Consider the following 15,929-nt stretch of genomic DNA (forward strand, 5'->3'; position numbering starts at 1 on the left):
CTTTTTGAGACACTCACCCTTAAAGCATTCTAAGTGACAGATGAATAGGCAGGAAAGAAAAGAGAGATAATAAATCAAACAGAATTGTAGATGGCATTAGCAGCTCACGGTTGAGACCCTCTCCTTAGCATATTTTTGAAAGTATGATTATGACAAGTCTTTTTCTATGAATATGAATCCAAGTGAACATATGACACGTTACAGATCAAAATAAAAAAGACTCTGAATAAGGGCAACGTGGCTCAGATTCCTGAGGAAAAAAAGTCCTTCTTAATCTGAGCTTGGGATTCTCTGCAGCAAACTTTTTATGGTGATCATTAAGAAACAATTTGCGAGGGAGTAGAAGGCCAGCCTTGGGAAGAAAGGAGAAAATGAAGAAATGAATATTTAGAAACTTCGTACAGGGATTTTGAAAAAGAAAGGAAATATGAGCTAGAGAATGGACAATATCGGTAGCTAATTCCGGTACCAGGCATAATGCAGCCTGCAGAGTTGGAAGCCCTGCAGGAGAGCCTGACGAGGGCTTGTCTGTCCAGTTCTTTTTGTACAATGAATGCAGGTTAATTCAGCAATTAAATGAGTTTTGGTCATTATCAAATGTTAAAGTTCCTTCTCTCTCTGTGCCTGTGAAGAAAAATAACGTTCATTTTCTAAGACCTTTCCATTTTCACGGCTAATGCCAAAAAAATTGAAGTGATTCTGCATGAAGGCCTTAAAGTTGAGTTCAAAAAGCAGAATGCCATTACCATGAATGCTTTTTGAGAAATACTCAACCTTCTCCTTAATCTAATAAAGATGTTTAAACATGAAATATTACTGCTACTGTTGTAAAATGACAGTGTGCAGAAGTAACATACAAACACAAGAAGCAGCCTAGTTATTCACGGTCTCTGAATCCTGAGGCTCATTCAGTTCAGGGAATTTTACTTCCTATCTGAAATTATCAGGTACGGAGGATGGATGTCATTAGCGTAGAGAGAGAGAGTTTTTAGGTAAAGAGTGACTTTGTGTATGAAAGTGTCAGAAAGTGGAAAGACTAGGAGACTGAATGCCTGGTATCTGCATATGGTTCTGTCATCATATATGACTCCTCTATAGTCTAGGGTGATGGGATTGAATGATTGTGGCATACATCGGGGGGGGGCCTGCTGGAAGGCAGTACTTTCCGCTGGGAACCTCTGGACTGACCAGGACAACCAGTCTAGCACTTTTTTCACTCCATTAGCTCTTCCACCTTCAGTGACTTGGATGTGCAGCAGAACTCACAACGCAGCTCCTGTGAGCCGCAGTTCCTACCCAGGGTGCAAACCCTCATGTGCTTAACACTTGCTGTAAGCAGCGTGGTGTCACCCACGCAGAGTCACAGTGCTACCTGTGCTCTAATAAAGGAAATTGTACAGGCCTGTCTCAGTGAATATTCACATTGACCTCTCATCCCTCCACACAATCCACTGACTGTATTAAAAGGAAATTTAAAACAGAATTAATTCATGATCGCCCTGAGATGAGAACAATGGAGGATCAGAGATTGAAACCGATTTCTCGAAGATGGAAAGCCAAAGGGATAACATTGAAAGATAAACTAGAGCAGGAGCTACGTTTTAAAGGATTATCAGGAAAGTATCTACAGTTGAGGTAGAAGCCATGGAAAGTCTACAAGCTGAGAGAAGAGAAGAATTGGTGGGTGACTAACTAGAGTCACCTAGAGATGTGTTGTCTCTGGATTCGTTTTGAGCTTGGACTCTCACCCCTATCCCTTGCCATCATCAGTGCATTGTGGTGATTGTTTTCAGGATGAAACTGTAACAGTGAGCTCTAAAAATGTCAGCTGATCTGTGTGAAGAACCCTAAAGACTGGAGTATGGACATGAGCATTCCAAAAGAAAGCTGTTTTTTTGGTGTTGGTGAAGAAGTTAGTGAGGGGGTTCTGCCTTGCCAAATGACAAGACAGCACCCATTTACATGGAGACTGCAGTCAGCCATCCCATTCAGTTGAGGGACTTAGTAGGGAAATTAGACTGTGCACGTTCAGAGGACATCTATGCCATATACTTACAGTAGCAACTCAGCTCTTTATCTTTGAATGAAACGGGCAATCAACAATCATGTTTTCAATGATACAAAGGCCCAAAAGGAAAAGAACGATTGACCCTGGAGAAAACAGACAACTCAGGGATCAGAAGAGAGATTCTTTAAAAGTCTTATTAACATCTTTCAAGAGATTTGAAAAAACATGAATCCACAAAACAGAAATTGGTTGCCATGAAAGAGAAGCAAAGAAATAATTTTTGAAATTTAAAAATACAGTTGGTAATCTGGAGGTTAATGACGATCACTTGATTTCAAATCTTCCCACACTCTACCCAAATGACATAAAATCAATAATATAAGTAAATCTCTCACTTTCCACTTTACTCAGGAACAGAGAATATCATGACTGTCAAATTACATGTAAGTGGATAACTAAACCAAATTCCAGCAAACATTTTAAACAATCTGAATTTCCAAATATAGGAGATAGGTTGAATAAACACAATGGAGGACTATGCATCTGGAACAAAGAATGGGATGATCTCTATGAAATGATACAGAATGGTTTCCTGGATATATTGCTACATAAGAACACCGAAGTGCAAAAGAGCAGAAGTACATGTATAGAGCATATGTGATATGCTGCTCTAAGGAAGAAGGGGAAATTGTATGTGCATATACACACCAATCTTTGCAAAGGGTGGCATAGGAATGATAAACCAGTAAAACAATTAAGTTGGTCGCCTACGATGTTTAATTTAATACAGGCCCCCAGTTGGAAGAGAAATTTTTACTTAGCTCTGCTAATTCTATGATTTGGGGGACTATGTGCTAATTTTCAAATTGATGATAGTTTCTCCTCATGCAACAATGCTTATTATACATTAAAAAATGAAAAAAGTAGACTATAAATCAGTTTTTATTTTTTAGTTCAGTTTTGTTTTATTTTCAACTTAGGTATAATGCAGATTCAATAAAATTCACCCATTTTGAGAGTACAGATTTATGAGTTTTGACAAATGGTGTAAGCATGTCATCATCAAGACAGGACATTTCCATCATTTTCCCACTGCCAGCCCCGGGCACCCTCTAATATGCTTTTAGATTCATTTGTTAAGAATTTCATATAAATAGAATAAAATAGAATTTTAAGTTTTGTGTTGGTTTCAATAAATCAGTTTTTAAATGCTCTAATTTCTTACACGTGTGTGTATACACGCGCATAAGACAAAATGTTGATGGTTGTTATCCTTCCACGATGGTATTATGGTAGCAGACGTTTGTGATTTGTCTCTCATCATCATTCTTTCTGCTTCAAGCATCAGCCCCAGTTCTCATTATGGTATCAAGCTCCAATCCTTGCCATCGTTGTGTTCTGGGAGGCAGGCTTCACCTCTGGTTCCCCAAGTCAGTCAGCACACTGAACCCATGAGGGTTTCAGGTCTTTGCTTAAGCAATTTGAATTGGGTTTTCCTGTCATATGCAGTAGAAAGATTCCAAACACTCAAAAATTATGGATGACTTTTTCCTTAATATTTTTCATATTTTCTATTGTCTATCATGGGCATAATAGCTCTAAATAGAATCTCCTCTCCCCTCAACACAATAAATGTTACAGAATGATTTTCCAAAATTGTATTAACAAATCTTTCCTTTTAATTATGGTGTTGGAGAGTTTAGTTCTTCTCTCTAGGTTGCAGCTGAATTTTATTTTGCAGATAAAGAATATATTCCCTTAAAAAGAACTTACTCCTAAATCTTGTTCAAGCTATTTTGGTAACTGACAAAAAGTCACCAACCACCCTCTCACACCTTTTGACTTATGAACCACGTGGATGTATGTCCTAATCACAAAACAAAACTTGTAATTTGTAAAGGCTCAAATCAAAGTAAAAGCAAATTTCAGTCTTTCAGTACACATTGCAAGTACCATATAATCTAATTTGTAAAATCTGACTTATGTCTGTCTGACCATCCAAGCATCCGTCCACATTTCTCCCCATCTGTGCAGAAATACATGTTCACCAGTGATCTCCAAATGTGGTCACTGCTGGGGGAAAGGCTGAGATTCTGGCTTATCCTCATTTACTTCTTTTGAATGTTTCTGTGTCATCTGAATTTTTGGTTTGAACATGTGTCATTTATGGACACCTTCAGGTCACCCTATTTTAGCGACGTCACAGCCCTCATCACACCCTGTAACCGCGTCTCGTGTGTCTTTGTTTGGTCTGCGTTAACACCAAGAGACACTAACGCAGCAGGTTAGCTCCACGAGGACCAGGATCTCTGTCTTTTTACTCCTGCTGTGGTCCCAGCACATGATAGGTGCTCAGTCAACACGTGCTGAATGAGTGAATGAAAGCAAAACCACTCCCACTCTATGCAAAGTAACAGCAAGTAATATCTCATGGAGTAAAGCACAACAAAGTAAAACTAAGCAAAATGAAATCTCACTGGAGGCCCCTCTCCCCCAACATGAGCCTCTGCACTCAACAGACCTCATCTCGTGGCTGCGCAGGTAGGAGCCGTCACTTCTCACGCTGGTGTAGGACAGGACAGAGTGCTGGTTACTGTCACACTCGCTGCAAAGCGGCAGAGAGGAAAGGATCAGTCAGCATCCCGTGCACGGCCTCTGGTCCCAGCACCGGAACCCACTTTTCTGAAGTGCACACAAAACTCTCGGTAAACAACTGGCCCAGAGAGAGCACTGTGGGCCGACCATCAGTGTCAGAGATGGGGAAGGTCATCCTGGAGGGTTTTCTAGGGCTGACTGGGGGAAATGTTTCCAGACCTCAAATCAGAAACAGAAACTGTAGGTGAATGGTGAATCATTTTCATTCAGGGGTAACTCTTGTCACTCCCCTCGTGGGACGGCCTTGTCCCTGCACACACCTGCAAACGCTACACTCAACCCCATGGCTCTGTGTTCTGTCAGCCCAGCCAGGCAGAGACCTCCTAAGAACAAGGACTGTATTTGCTTAGCTTGTGTCCCAGGAACTCAGGCGGTATCAGGAATCAAAACCCACAATCCTGAAATTCTTCACCTTTCAGACAATCAGAGGAAACATCAGACAACCCAAAAAAGTAAGAATGGAAACCCATCGAGATGGAGAAACCTGGCTCATTGGACACAACGCTCCAAGGACACACAGCGCCCAGGAAGCCACGACATCTCATCACACAGTCACCAAGAGACACTGACCAGGCAGGGCCCTCAAAGACTGAAAGAATGAAAAAAAGCTGGAGGACAGGGCCAAAGGCACTTCTTCCCAAATTCTATCAGCTCTGTGTTTTGCCCACAACCTACCAAAGTGCCCCCCAAGACCCTACCACAAACACCATGGCCGGATGTTCTACCACCTTTCATGGGAGGTCACGGGGCTGGTTTGTGTGTAAGGAATTCCACTCACCCACGATATGGTTTATCACAGGAAATTCAATATTCAGTCCATTTCACCCACTAATTAGGACTTCACTGACATTGTTATCATTAAGTTAACCAGGAGAAAACAATTCAGATACTCTGAGGTAGGAGGGAAAAACACCTCTCAGCCTCCTGGAGTCAAGTAAAACTACACCGTGTTTGTTGCAGAAACCACAGGTCTTAAGTTGAGTTTAAAACACAACTGCACATCATGACTTTTTCTATGACCACAATCCATCAGTGTGCGCGGAACGGAACCAAAGCAGAACGGATGGATGGTGTCAACCAGGGGACAGGCCCTGAAACATTAGCCTGGGCTTGGGGGCCCAAGGGGGACATCCAGGATGTGCTGTGGGGCTCAGAACCCCCCTGCCAGAACCAAATGGCTTAGTAACAGCACCCCATCCCACCGCCTCCTGGGAAATGTCCTGATTCTGGACATCTGAGTTGGGACCTCAGCTGTGCCCCTGACCATCCACACCGAGCCCCACCTGTAGGAGTCACGGTAGCTCATGGTGTCGTGACCTGAGTCCTCCCTATCCTCCTCAGACAGCTTGACGCACACTTTCTTCATGCCCCCGTGGTTGGTTCTGTCCATCTCACTTTCTTCACTGACGAGCGGGGGCGACGAGGACTCCTCGGCCAAGCGGGGATCGCAGGACCCACCTGAGGTGGTCTCCATGATGGTGGATGGCAGCCTGTGGGGGAGAAGACTTTGAACTTAAAGGCACAAGCGCGTGGCTTCACTCACTCCCAGGAGGCCCCGGGCAAGGCCCTGACCTCAGGCCACACCTCTGACCCTAAGCAGACCCAAAGGCTTTCTGTCTCTACCCTGAAAATCCTGCCACCAATTCTGCAGATGCACATACACCGGCCCTCCTGCAGGGGTTGTCAGATGCAAGGGTCTAAGCTCATGGCCAAGTGACACCAGGCTCGGGAGGGTAGAAGGCGACTGGGGAGCGTGGTCTCTCAGGGCTGCACACGGTCCCGGTTGCCCACGACTCAGCTCTGCCGCTGTGCTGTGACAGCACGAGGAAGTGAGTAAAGGACTGGGCATGGCTATGTCCCAGTAAAACTTTATTCAAAAAAAAAAAAAAAAAGCCATGGGCTGGATTTGGCCCACAGGCCTTAGTGTCAACCCTGGCATAGAGTGTAGCAGTTAGAAGCATGGGTTTTGAACACAGACAGACCCCAGATTCAAATCCCAATGCTACCGTTTCCTAGTTTAGAGACCTAGGGCTAATTATTAAACCACTCTTGAGACTCCATTTCCTCATCCATACACTGGAGTACGATCACTATGTCCTAAATGCCACACAGATTAAGGGACTTAAAATGTGTTAAGTGCCCAGAAGAGTGTCTGGTGCCTCCTAAGTGATCAGTAAACCCTAGCTGGCACAATCCAACTACATCTCAATGAGGTCAGTATTATGACTAGCCCCACTTCAGCAGATGAGAACACTAAAGTTCAGAGAGGCTGAGTGACTTGTCCAAGGTCACACAGCTAATAAGCGGCAGGGACAGCAACCTGGCGCGGGACCTCACATTATTTTTTCATTTATCGTGAAGAATTTCTGTCATATACAGAAGAAGAGGGGACAACATGACAAACCTCACGTACCCAGCTGCCAGCTTCAACAATGGCAACTCAGAATCCACATTTCTTCCCTCAATCTTTTCTATACCTTCTTCTCCTTCCAGAGTAGTATTTAAAACAAACCTGAGATACCATATAATTCCCCTGAGAAACACTTTCATATGTCTCTCTAGCACAAAAAGACATTTTTTTTTAAAGCAGTGATTCTCAACCCGTCCCATCCCCCCCACCCCCACCAGGAAACATTTAGCAGTTTAGTGAGTCTCCTGACGGGCAAACAGCACCGTCCAGAGACATTTTTAGCTGTCACAGCCGAAGCAGGGTGGGGGTTGTGGGGAGAAACTACTGGCATCCAAGGAGCAGAGACTGGAGTGCCACTAAATACCCCACAGCAAAGAACTGTCCAGCCCCAAATGTCCATGGTGTCGAGGCTGAGAAACACTGTTGTAAACATAACCAGTCTGCTATTATCAAACCTCACAAAATTAATCATCCCATAAGACCCTCTAGTCCCCGGTCCACGTTCAAATGCCCCTGATGGTCACAAAGGTGCCTTCGCACAGACGGTATCTTAGAAACCGAACCCAAACCAGGCCTACTCACTGCGTTTGGTTGATACGCCTCTCAAGTCCCTTCTCTACCAGTTCCTCCTCCTCCCTGAACCTGCTTCTCCCTTGTCATTTATTTGTTAAAGAAACTGGGTCACTTGTCATCCAGGATTGCCCACCCTCTGGATTTGGCCCATGGTGTCCCTGAGGTGCCACTTCACTTTCCCTACACCCCACATCCTCCAGCCCAGTAGTGAGACCTAAACTTTGAGCAGAGAACGGTGCAACTTCTGTTGGTAAAAACACTTTGTAGGGGATGCTGTATGTGTGTCCAGACACAAGGTACCAAAAGGCACATCACGTCCAGCCATCTCTTTCTGCAATGTTTAAATGATAAAGTTCCCCCAAAACCTTTCACCGAACAGTTCTACCCTCTGCTGAGGATGCTGCCTACATCCATCCTTACATCAGAGCAGCAGTTCTCAACTGTGAGTGATTTTGCCCACTGACAGGGCATGTGACAACGCTTTGAGACATTTTTCATTGTCACAACCTGGGGAGGGTGTGCTGCTGGCATCTAGTGGGTACAGACCAGGGATACCACTAACAGCCTATTGTGTGCAGGATACACTCCAAACAGTGACCCTACCCAAAATACTGACATTGCTGAGGTTGAGAAATCCTGACTCTGAGATGCCCTGCCATTCCCTCCTGGCCCAGGGCTCACCTGTCGATTTGAGTGACATATTGCTTCATCTCCTTCACAGACACATCCAGTTTGGTGAAGAGCTGCAGGTAGGCGTCCTGGATCTCATGGTCCTCCTGCTTGAGCTCAGGCCCCGGTCCTCCTGGCTGAGGACTCCACTGGCTGGCTCAAAGATGCTGTCATTGGGACCTTGGCTTTGGGAGTCCCCATCCACAGCAGGTAGGCACTTCCAGGAGGCGGCAGGCATGGTGCTGATGCAGTGCTGGGTGTAGGACATGGGGTTTAGGTGACCTGCAGTGGAGGGAGAGAGAGCTCACTTACAAACAGCCCCCAGATACTCACAAGCCCCTTCGACCGAGCTATACAAACCCATTTTAAGGGTCCCAATGAATGAGGAAAGTTTCCCTTTTAAACACTCTTTCAATACATTAAATTACTTCAATTAGAAAAAAGTTTCCATTTGGCACTAATATGCTTTTAACTCCTGTGATCTTTTTCCAGCCTAGAATGTAGAAATGATGGCTGGTAATCCAGCAGCCATTCTATACCATGAGGCATCCTTCAGGATAAAAGCAACCTCTAGAGATGGTGTCATAAAAAGAAGGAGGCTTCATCCCTGATGACTATGGGGCCAGCATTCCAGTCTTGGGCCGCTAGCCTTCATATATGCTTCTGTTTGAGTATCTGTAGTGTGAGATCTGACCACAATTTCTAACAGACACAGCCACCTTGCTCTGAGTCAAGGTCGACTAGGGAGGGTTTGTGACCAAAGTGGACGCTGAAGCACCTACCAACCAAGGGCATGGTCTTGGGGTAGCACACTTCCAGGAGGCTGATGTGGCAATTCGTGGGTCAAAAAGTCCAGGCCACACAGTGGATTAACAGCTACTGAGAAAGGTGGGGGACATGAGGTCATGATGCAGGGCTCTGGGAATTCTCGCCCACCCCGAGTACCCGCTTTATCCTGGCCTAGGCCAGACATTCCAGAATTGGACAAAATGCCAAGAGTTCCAAATGGAAGAGTGAATTCCCCTGCACTGCCTTTCCCTGCACACAGATTTCAGGGAAGACCTGGAGAAATCTGAGGCCTCTGGCTACCTCTCCACATTCATTTCCCCACTTTTGCTGCATCTGGGCTGTCCTTCAGGAACCAGCTCTCTCTGACTCACAGTGCATGGGGTTCAGTCAGGTAAGACTGCCCCCCCTTCCCTGCAGACACTGGTACAGTGCTGGGCAAGGGACCCAAGCCAAGCCACCAAGAGTTCTCATCAAGTCCCCTTTCTACTGGGGTTGCTAACACTAGAGCTCCCGGGGGTCATTCTGTCACTACATGAAAAGAGTGCCTGAGAGCAAAGCCAACACAGAAGAACACAGTCAAGAGAAGGAGGGAGACCCTATTCTTGTGCTAGTGTGAGATCTGTTTGAGTGCCTGGATACTGCCATGCCTGAAGTTTACCTCTGGACTTTTCAGTAATACAAACCAGTAACTTCTCCTGTCTGTTTAAGCTCAGTGGGTTGGGTGCTGACACTTACAACCACAGTAACCCCCGCGGAGACCCTGCAGGATGCGGGCACCTCCTGGCTGCAGGCGGTCCTCTGGCCAGTGCTCTCCAGCTCGGTGTCGCAGGTGGCAGAACTCGTAGTGGAATGTGGTCTTCACGACGCTGCTCAGGGCTGTCAGCCATCCACAGTCCTGCACGAAGACTCTGTCGTAAGCGGGACAGGCCTCAGGGATCTACAGAGACATTAACAGCTACTGAGCACTCACTGTGCCCCAGAGCGGGTGTTCAGGGGCTGGTGTGCGGTGACTACTGTACGCCTCGTAGTACCCCGTGAGGTCAGGTGTCTTACTGGCCCACTTAGCAAATGAGCAAACTGAGCCTGAGAGATAGGAAGCCACTCTCCTAAGTCCCACAGCTACCAAGTGGTGGGGCAGGGACTAGAAGGGCTCCAGGTTAACTCAGGATGTGGGGAGAAGTCTGCTACACCCCTCTGGGGAGGACACCGCCCAGCGAGACCTTGGTGGTGAGGCCGAAGATCCGCATGGCTCCAAGACCTTCTCCAGCAAGAGGCACTGGACACCTGCTGTGCTCACGCACTCACGCACCATGCCCTGCTCCAGGTGCACGCTGTCCTCGGTCAGGCTCACCGCAGGGCTGTCCTCATGTGGGCTCAGCTGGAGACCCAGGGACAGCAGGGGGAAGACTGGAAGCCAAAGGGACGGGCAACCCTGAGGACGGGGCACCACCCCACACCAGGCCAGCCCTCCGACCCAGCACCGAGGACGGCTCATGTTGGATAGATGGCAAGACCAAAGCCTGTGCTGTAGCTCTGTTCACTTTTGCCAGCCCACTATCACTCATTCTTTGTTCTAGAAGATTTCCCTTCTAAGAACCAACCCTTGAGCCCCATTCCCAGTCTATGTGGCTCACAAAAGCGGACCCCCACCCACACCTTCCCCTAGAGGTGAAGGCCTGGCCAAGGAGGATATTAGATTTGCCCTATTCAGTTCCCCTGTTGGTTCAGGAATGAGCATGTGACCCAAGCTTGACCAATGAGAGTCAGTTCTGGGGCTTTGGCAGGATCTACAGAGAGGAGACATTCTCTTTCTCAACTACATTCCCAGTTACCAGAGACACCAGATGCAGAAAACTGCATGTGAGGAGGAAAGCGACACAGCGGGAGCAGAGCTGAGAACTGGAGAAAAACAAAGAGCTTCCTCACTATATGAGGTGCTGGATTGAGCCAGACCTGAAGCTTGTTGACCCTACTCATACTTTTCAGTTTGCTGAGCCAATGTTTCTATGTAGCTGAAGTTAAGTCTAATTACCATAAGCCCAGAGAGACTGTGGCTCCTTAGTGGCCACATAGCTAGGTAGTGACATATCTAGGAAGCAAGCAGGCACCTTCTTGGAGTGAAATGCTTTCCCCCAACCTGCTCCAAAGAGAACCTCTAAACCCACACACCATCACTCTTCCTCCCCTCACCCTCACGCTATGTCACCACTTGTCAAGTTTTTCTTCTTTTGTTCACTGTCTGGTTCCCCTCACGTCAGTGCCCTGAGGGCAGGAACCATGTTCCCCTTGCTCACTGGTGTCTCCTCAGCTCCCAGAACAGGACCCGGCACATAGCAAATGCTTCTACTTGTGGAACAGAAGGACAGAAACCACCAGCTCCTCTTAGCGTGGTTTACCACCATCATCAGGGGTCACCGATGTGCCGGGGAAGGAAGCCCAGAGCCTTTCCTGTCAGAGGGGCATAAGCTGAGCTCAGAGCTGCCAGCTAGTCTCTCCCCTGTCCCCATCAACCTGTCCGCTTAGGATCCCTCTGCCAGGCTGTGTGTGTTCCAGCAGTGGGGGACGGTTCTCCAGCCACCCCTGTACACCCCTGTTCTTTGCTAACCCCAAAGTTACCAGCAAGGAGCCCAGAGCTAGTGGACACAGAATCATCCAAGGCCTCTGGTCTTTCTACAGCCTCTGTCCCCAGCCCAGCCCAGCCCAGCAGAAGTACAGCACAGAGTCCAGACAAGCGACTGCAGAACAGAGGCTATTTTTCAGACTACAGGTATTCACTGAGTGCCTACTATATGCCTCACACAGTTCTAGGATCAGTGGCTACAGCAAGAAATAAACAAAACCTCTGCCCTCAGGAAGCTTATGCTCTAGAAGGGAAAATAAAGATAAGCAATAAACAACTGAATGATGTATACTAATTCATACACGTGGTGAAAGAAAATAAAACAGGATAAGGAGTCACCGAGGGACAAAAAGGGCTTAACCACAGCACTCCAGGTGGTCTCTCTAGGTAACATCTGAGCAGAGAGCTGAGTGAGGTGAGGGATACAAGGTGAGAAGTACTTGGGGGAGAGCAGTCCAGGCAGAGGGAGCTGCAAGTGCAAAGGCCCTGGGGCACGCGTCCATTTGGTATTTAAGAATAAGAGGCTAGAGTGGATGGAACAGAGAGGGCAAGTGGGAGTGATGAGAGGAGAGGCTGGGGAGCCTGGTCTGGCCTGGAAGACTATGGGGAGGGCTTGGTCTATGCCCTACATAGGGTGGAAGCCATTCCAAGGTTCTGTTCTATTTTTTGAGAATACCCCACAGAGGAGGACATAAGGCAGGACAAGGAGATGAGTGAGCATGCTACTGCAATAGTCCTGGTGAGAAATGGTGGTGGCTTGGACCAGGCACAATGGAGGTGATGGGAAGTGGTCAGATTCAGGTCACGTGGGGATGGCACAGCTAACGAGGTGTGCTGCTGGAGCTGAGGTGGTGGGACAGAGGAGAAAGAGAACAGCCAAGAAGGACTCTGAGTTTGGGGCCTGAGAATCTGGAAGGATGGAGACCGGACACTGAGGGGAGGAACAAGTCTCAGAGGAAGGTGAGGAGTTCAATTCTGGCCACACTAAGTCTGTGATGCCTGTTAGACATCCAAGGGGTGTCGGGGAGAAAGACAGGACTGGGGTCCGGGGCTGTGGCTGGGCTGGAGAGATGTGGGAGCCCCTGGTGGGCAGAATAACAATCCCTGAGCGATGCCCCCATCCTATCAAGACCCTGTGAGTACGTGGCATTCCCAGGCTAGGAGGAAGTATGGCTGCAGCTGGAAATAAAGTTGTTAATCAGACGACTTTACAATGAGGAGAGTAGCCATGATTATCCAGGTGAACTCAGTGTAAACACAAAGGTTCTTCTGTCCACTTACCTGAGTTTGGCTGGTCTTCCTCTCCGGCACCCTCATCATTGGGGTCCTCACGGTGGGCCTCCCAGGCCTCCTGCACATCCTTGTGTGTCTGGTAGGCCCACTGGTACGGTCCCTGTGAGGGGAGCAGAGTAAGAGGGGCAGCCAACATGCCAGGAGCCCAGGTGCACACTGTTCCCCGATTCCAAAACTCAGGCTTTTAGCCTGTCGGCGACACCAACTTTGTACGCCCTCCCAGACTTTGCTCTGGAGCGTTCCTGAGGGACTTCCAGTCACAGTCAGTGCTCACCCTCTATAATCTACACTCTACACAGAAGCGAGGGAAGTGAGGAGCATTTGAAAATGTAAATCAGATCCACAGGAGCAGAAATCTTGTCTCCCCTAGGGCCCCAGGGCCGAGAAGTGTGCCAGGCATACAGTAGGTGCTCCATAATCACTTATTAAGCGAACCAGTGATGGAGCATGCCACATAGAACCCTGGCCCCAACCCAAGTATAACATCAAATTTTACCATTCACATGACTATTTGCCCAACGTGCCTGCGTGGTAAGAAAAGAATGTCATATTACACCCATTTCACAGCTGTGAAAACTGAAGCCAAGAGGTTTAGGGAGGCAAAGGGATCATAGAACCCAAGCCCAGCTCAGCCCTGCCAGGTAGGCAGGCAGCCCCACCCCACCCAACATATTGTGGCACCTTCCATCTTTTCCCCTGAGAAAGCTCGGTGGCCCTCACTACCCCTCCCCAACAAACAGGGCTTCCCTGATCCCCTTGGCCTCTGGGTAGCTCACCAGGGCCTCTTCCCAGTGGCTCCGGAATGCCTGGAGGTGTTCCGGGACCTCTGGCGCACCGTCACTCATCACATTGTTGCCGTTGGCCTTCAGGATGCACTGGTCAGGACAGAGGCCTGAGGCCGCAGCCTGGGAGCCTGAAGGGGATGGGAGTGCTTGAGGCGAAGAGAGCCTGGGGCAGCACCAGGCAAGGGCCAGTAACCACGTGAACGCTGTCTCCCAACCGCCCCACCACCACAACTCCCCAAACACCACCCTGGAGCCATTCTCCACCCTACTCCAGTGGGCACAGACACGGACTGCTCTTCCCACTTTGCAGAAGAATCTGAGGCTCAGAGAAGAAGCAGCTTGCCCCAGGTCACACAGCCAGGAAGGCGAGACTTGAACCCAGGAACATCTCACTCTAGGGCTTTCTCTCCATTAAAGTCCCACATCCACCTGTCATCCTGGAGTCAGCATCAACCCCATTTTGCAAACAGGGCAACAGAGGCTCAGAGAGGCAAAGGGACTCTCAAGCTCAGGCACCTAGGACAGGCCAGGTTTCAAACACAGGTTTCCCAGACCCCAAATGCGTGTTCTTTCAGCTGACCCCCTCACCCCTCATCCCTCACCCCACCAGGGGTGGGGCCGTCTGCGCTCAGCTCACCATAGTGAAAAGCCACCAGACAGCGGACACACAGCCCAGCGTCCAAGGCTCCTCCACGGCGTGATGGCCAGGGCTGGAGGCCGTCCCAATTCCCATCTGGGCACAGGCCTGTGCCCCAGCCCCGTGCCCAGGGCCTCCTCTGAGCCGGGGGTCAGGGTGGTCCCAGGCTGCAGGCTGCTCGCCAGTGGGCCTCGGGTGGGTGATGGCATGCATGGTGATCTGGACACCGAGGGTGGGAGGCCCTGGGCACGGACGGCAGGCAGTGGCACCAGTGGTGGGGGAGGAGGGCTGCCCTGGGAGAGCCAGTCAACTTGCTCTGCTCCCATCTACCCCGCTGCCTGGCCTGCAGGAGGCCCCTTCTGCCCTAGCTTCACGAAAGCACTTCTCCCGGTCAGCCTGCTCCTTGGAGGCGGGCGGGGGCTGGTCACGGGGTGGCAGTGGTGGCGACTGCGGGATTGGGGCTGCCCTGTGTGACCACCGGGCATTTGCTCCCATATCCCACTGTCCCTGCCACCGCCCCCACACACTGACTGCACCATGCCCACCTCCCAGGAGCAGGCTGATCTGTAACCTGTGTCCCATGGACTGCTGCCACCCCCAGGCCAGGCCGCGGGGGAGACGGGAGAAGACAACTGGCTCCCCTCGCCGCCACCGCGTTGCCATCCTCCCAGCCACGGCCTGACCTCACTGAGCCCGTGGTCTTACCAGGGTGGGCATACACGGAACCTGTCTCAACATGAGAAAAACACATTTGTGACAAACCTACAGACACTGAGACACTCTACCAAGAAAGGCTGGAAGCTTTTCCACTAAACTCTGGAGCAAGACAAAGATGCCCACTCGCACCACTTCTCTTCAATCTAATATTGGAGGTCCTGGCCATAGCAACTAGACAATGAAAAGACACAGAAGAGATCCAAATTGGAAGAGAAGGGGTAAAACCGTCACTGTATGCAGATGACACGATACATTAAAACATCTTAGAGGCTCCACGCAAAAATGACCAGAACTAATCAAAGTACTTGGCAAGGCAGCAGGATACAACATCGACCTACAGAAATCAGTGGCATTTCCTTCCTCGAGTGGAATAATCTCTTTTAAAATTGCATCCAAACAAGACAATATTTAGGAGTAACTCTAACCAAGGACACGAAAGTCTTACACACGGAGACCGATGAAACACTAAGGAAATTAAGGAGGACTTAGAGAAACAAAAAGAAAGCCCATGTCTCTGCACTGGAAGAATTAATATGGTTGAAACAGCCACGCTGCCCAGAGCAATCGGCAGATTGAATGCGATCCCTATCAATTCACTCAGGACATTTTTCACACACCTGGAACAACTCATACCATAATTTACATGGAATCACAGAGACCCAGAATTTCCAAAGCACTCCTGGAAGAAAAAGAACAAAGCTGGAGGAATAACCCTCCCAGACTTTAGACAACACTGCAGAGCTACAATCAAAACAGCATGGTTTTGGTACAGA

At 48.7% G+C, this 15,929-nt stretch overlaps 1 protein-coding gene across 1 annotated transcript in view; it reads right to left on the reverse strand.

The window, feature by feature from the left end:
* LOC123613035 (phosphatidylinositol 3,4,5-trisphosphate-dependent Rac exchanger 1 protein-like) overlaps positions 1–14,765 on the reverse strand; it is a 71,099-nt gene extending 56,334 nt beyond the window's left edge. Inside the window, 13 exon segments of the mRNA XM_074354896.1 lie at positions 4,486–4,613; positions 5,947–6,153; positions 8,328–8,433; positions 8,436–8,597; positions 9,035–9,158; positions 9,160–9,231; positions 9,876–9,933; positions 9,935–10,041; positions 10,325–10,344; positions 10,347–10,511; positions 13,006–13,117; positions 13,794–13,965; positions 14,440–14,765. Coding sequence (XP_074210997.1) covers positions 4,486–4,613; positions 5,947–6,153; positions 8,328–8,433; positions 8,436–8,597; positions 9,035–9,158; positions 9,160–9,231; positions 9,876–9,933; positions 9,935–10,041; positions 10,325–10,344; positions 10,347–10,511; positions 13,006–13,117; positions 13,794–13,965; positions 14,440–14,765 — 1,759 coding nt within the window.
* Positions 14,766–15,929: the final 1,164 nt, after the last annotated feature.

The sequence above is a fragment of the Camelus bactrianus genome, chromosome 29 (genome assembly GCF_048773025.1).
Source record: "Camelus bactrianus isolate YW-2024 breed Bactrian camel chromosome 29, ASM4877302v1, whole genome shotgun sequence".
NCBI lineage: Eukaryota > Metazoa > Chordata > Mammalia > Artiodactyla > Camelidae > Camelus > Camelus bactrianus.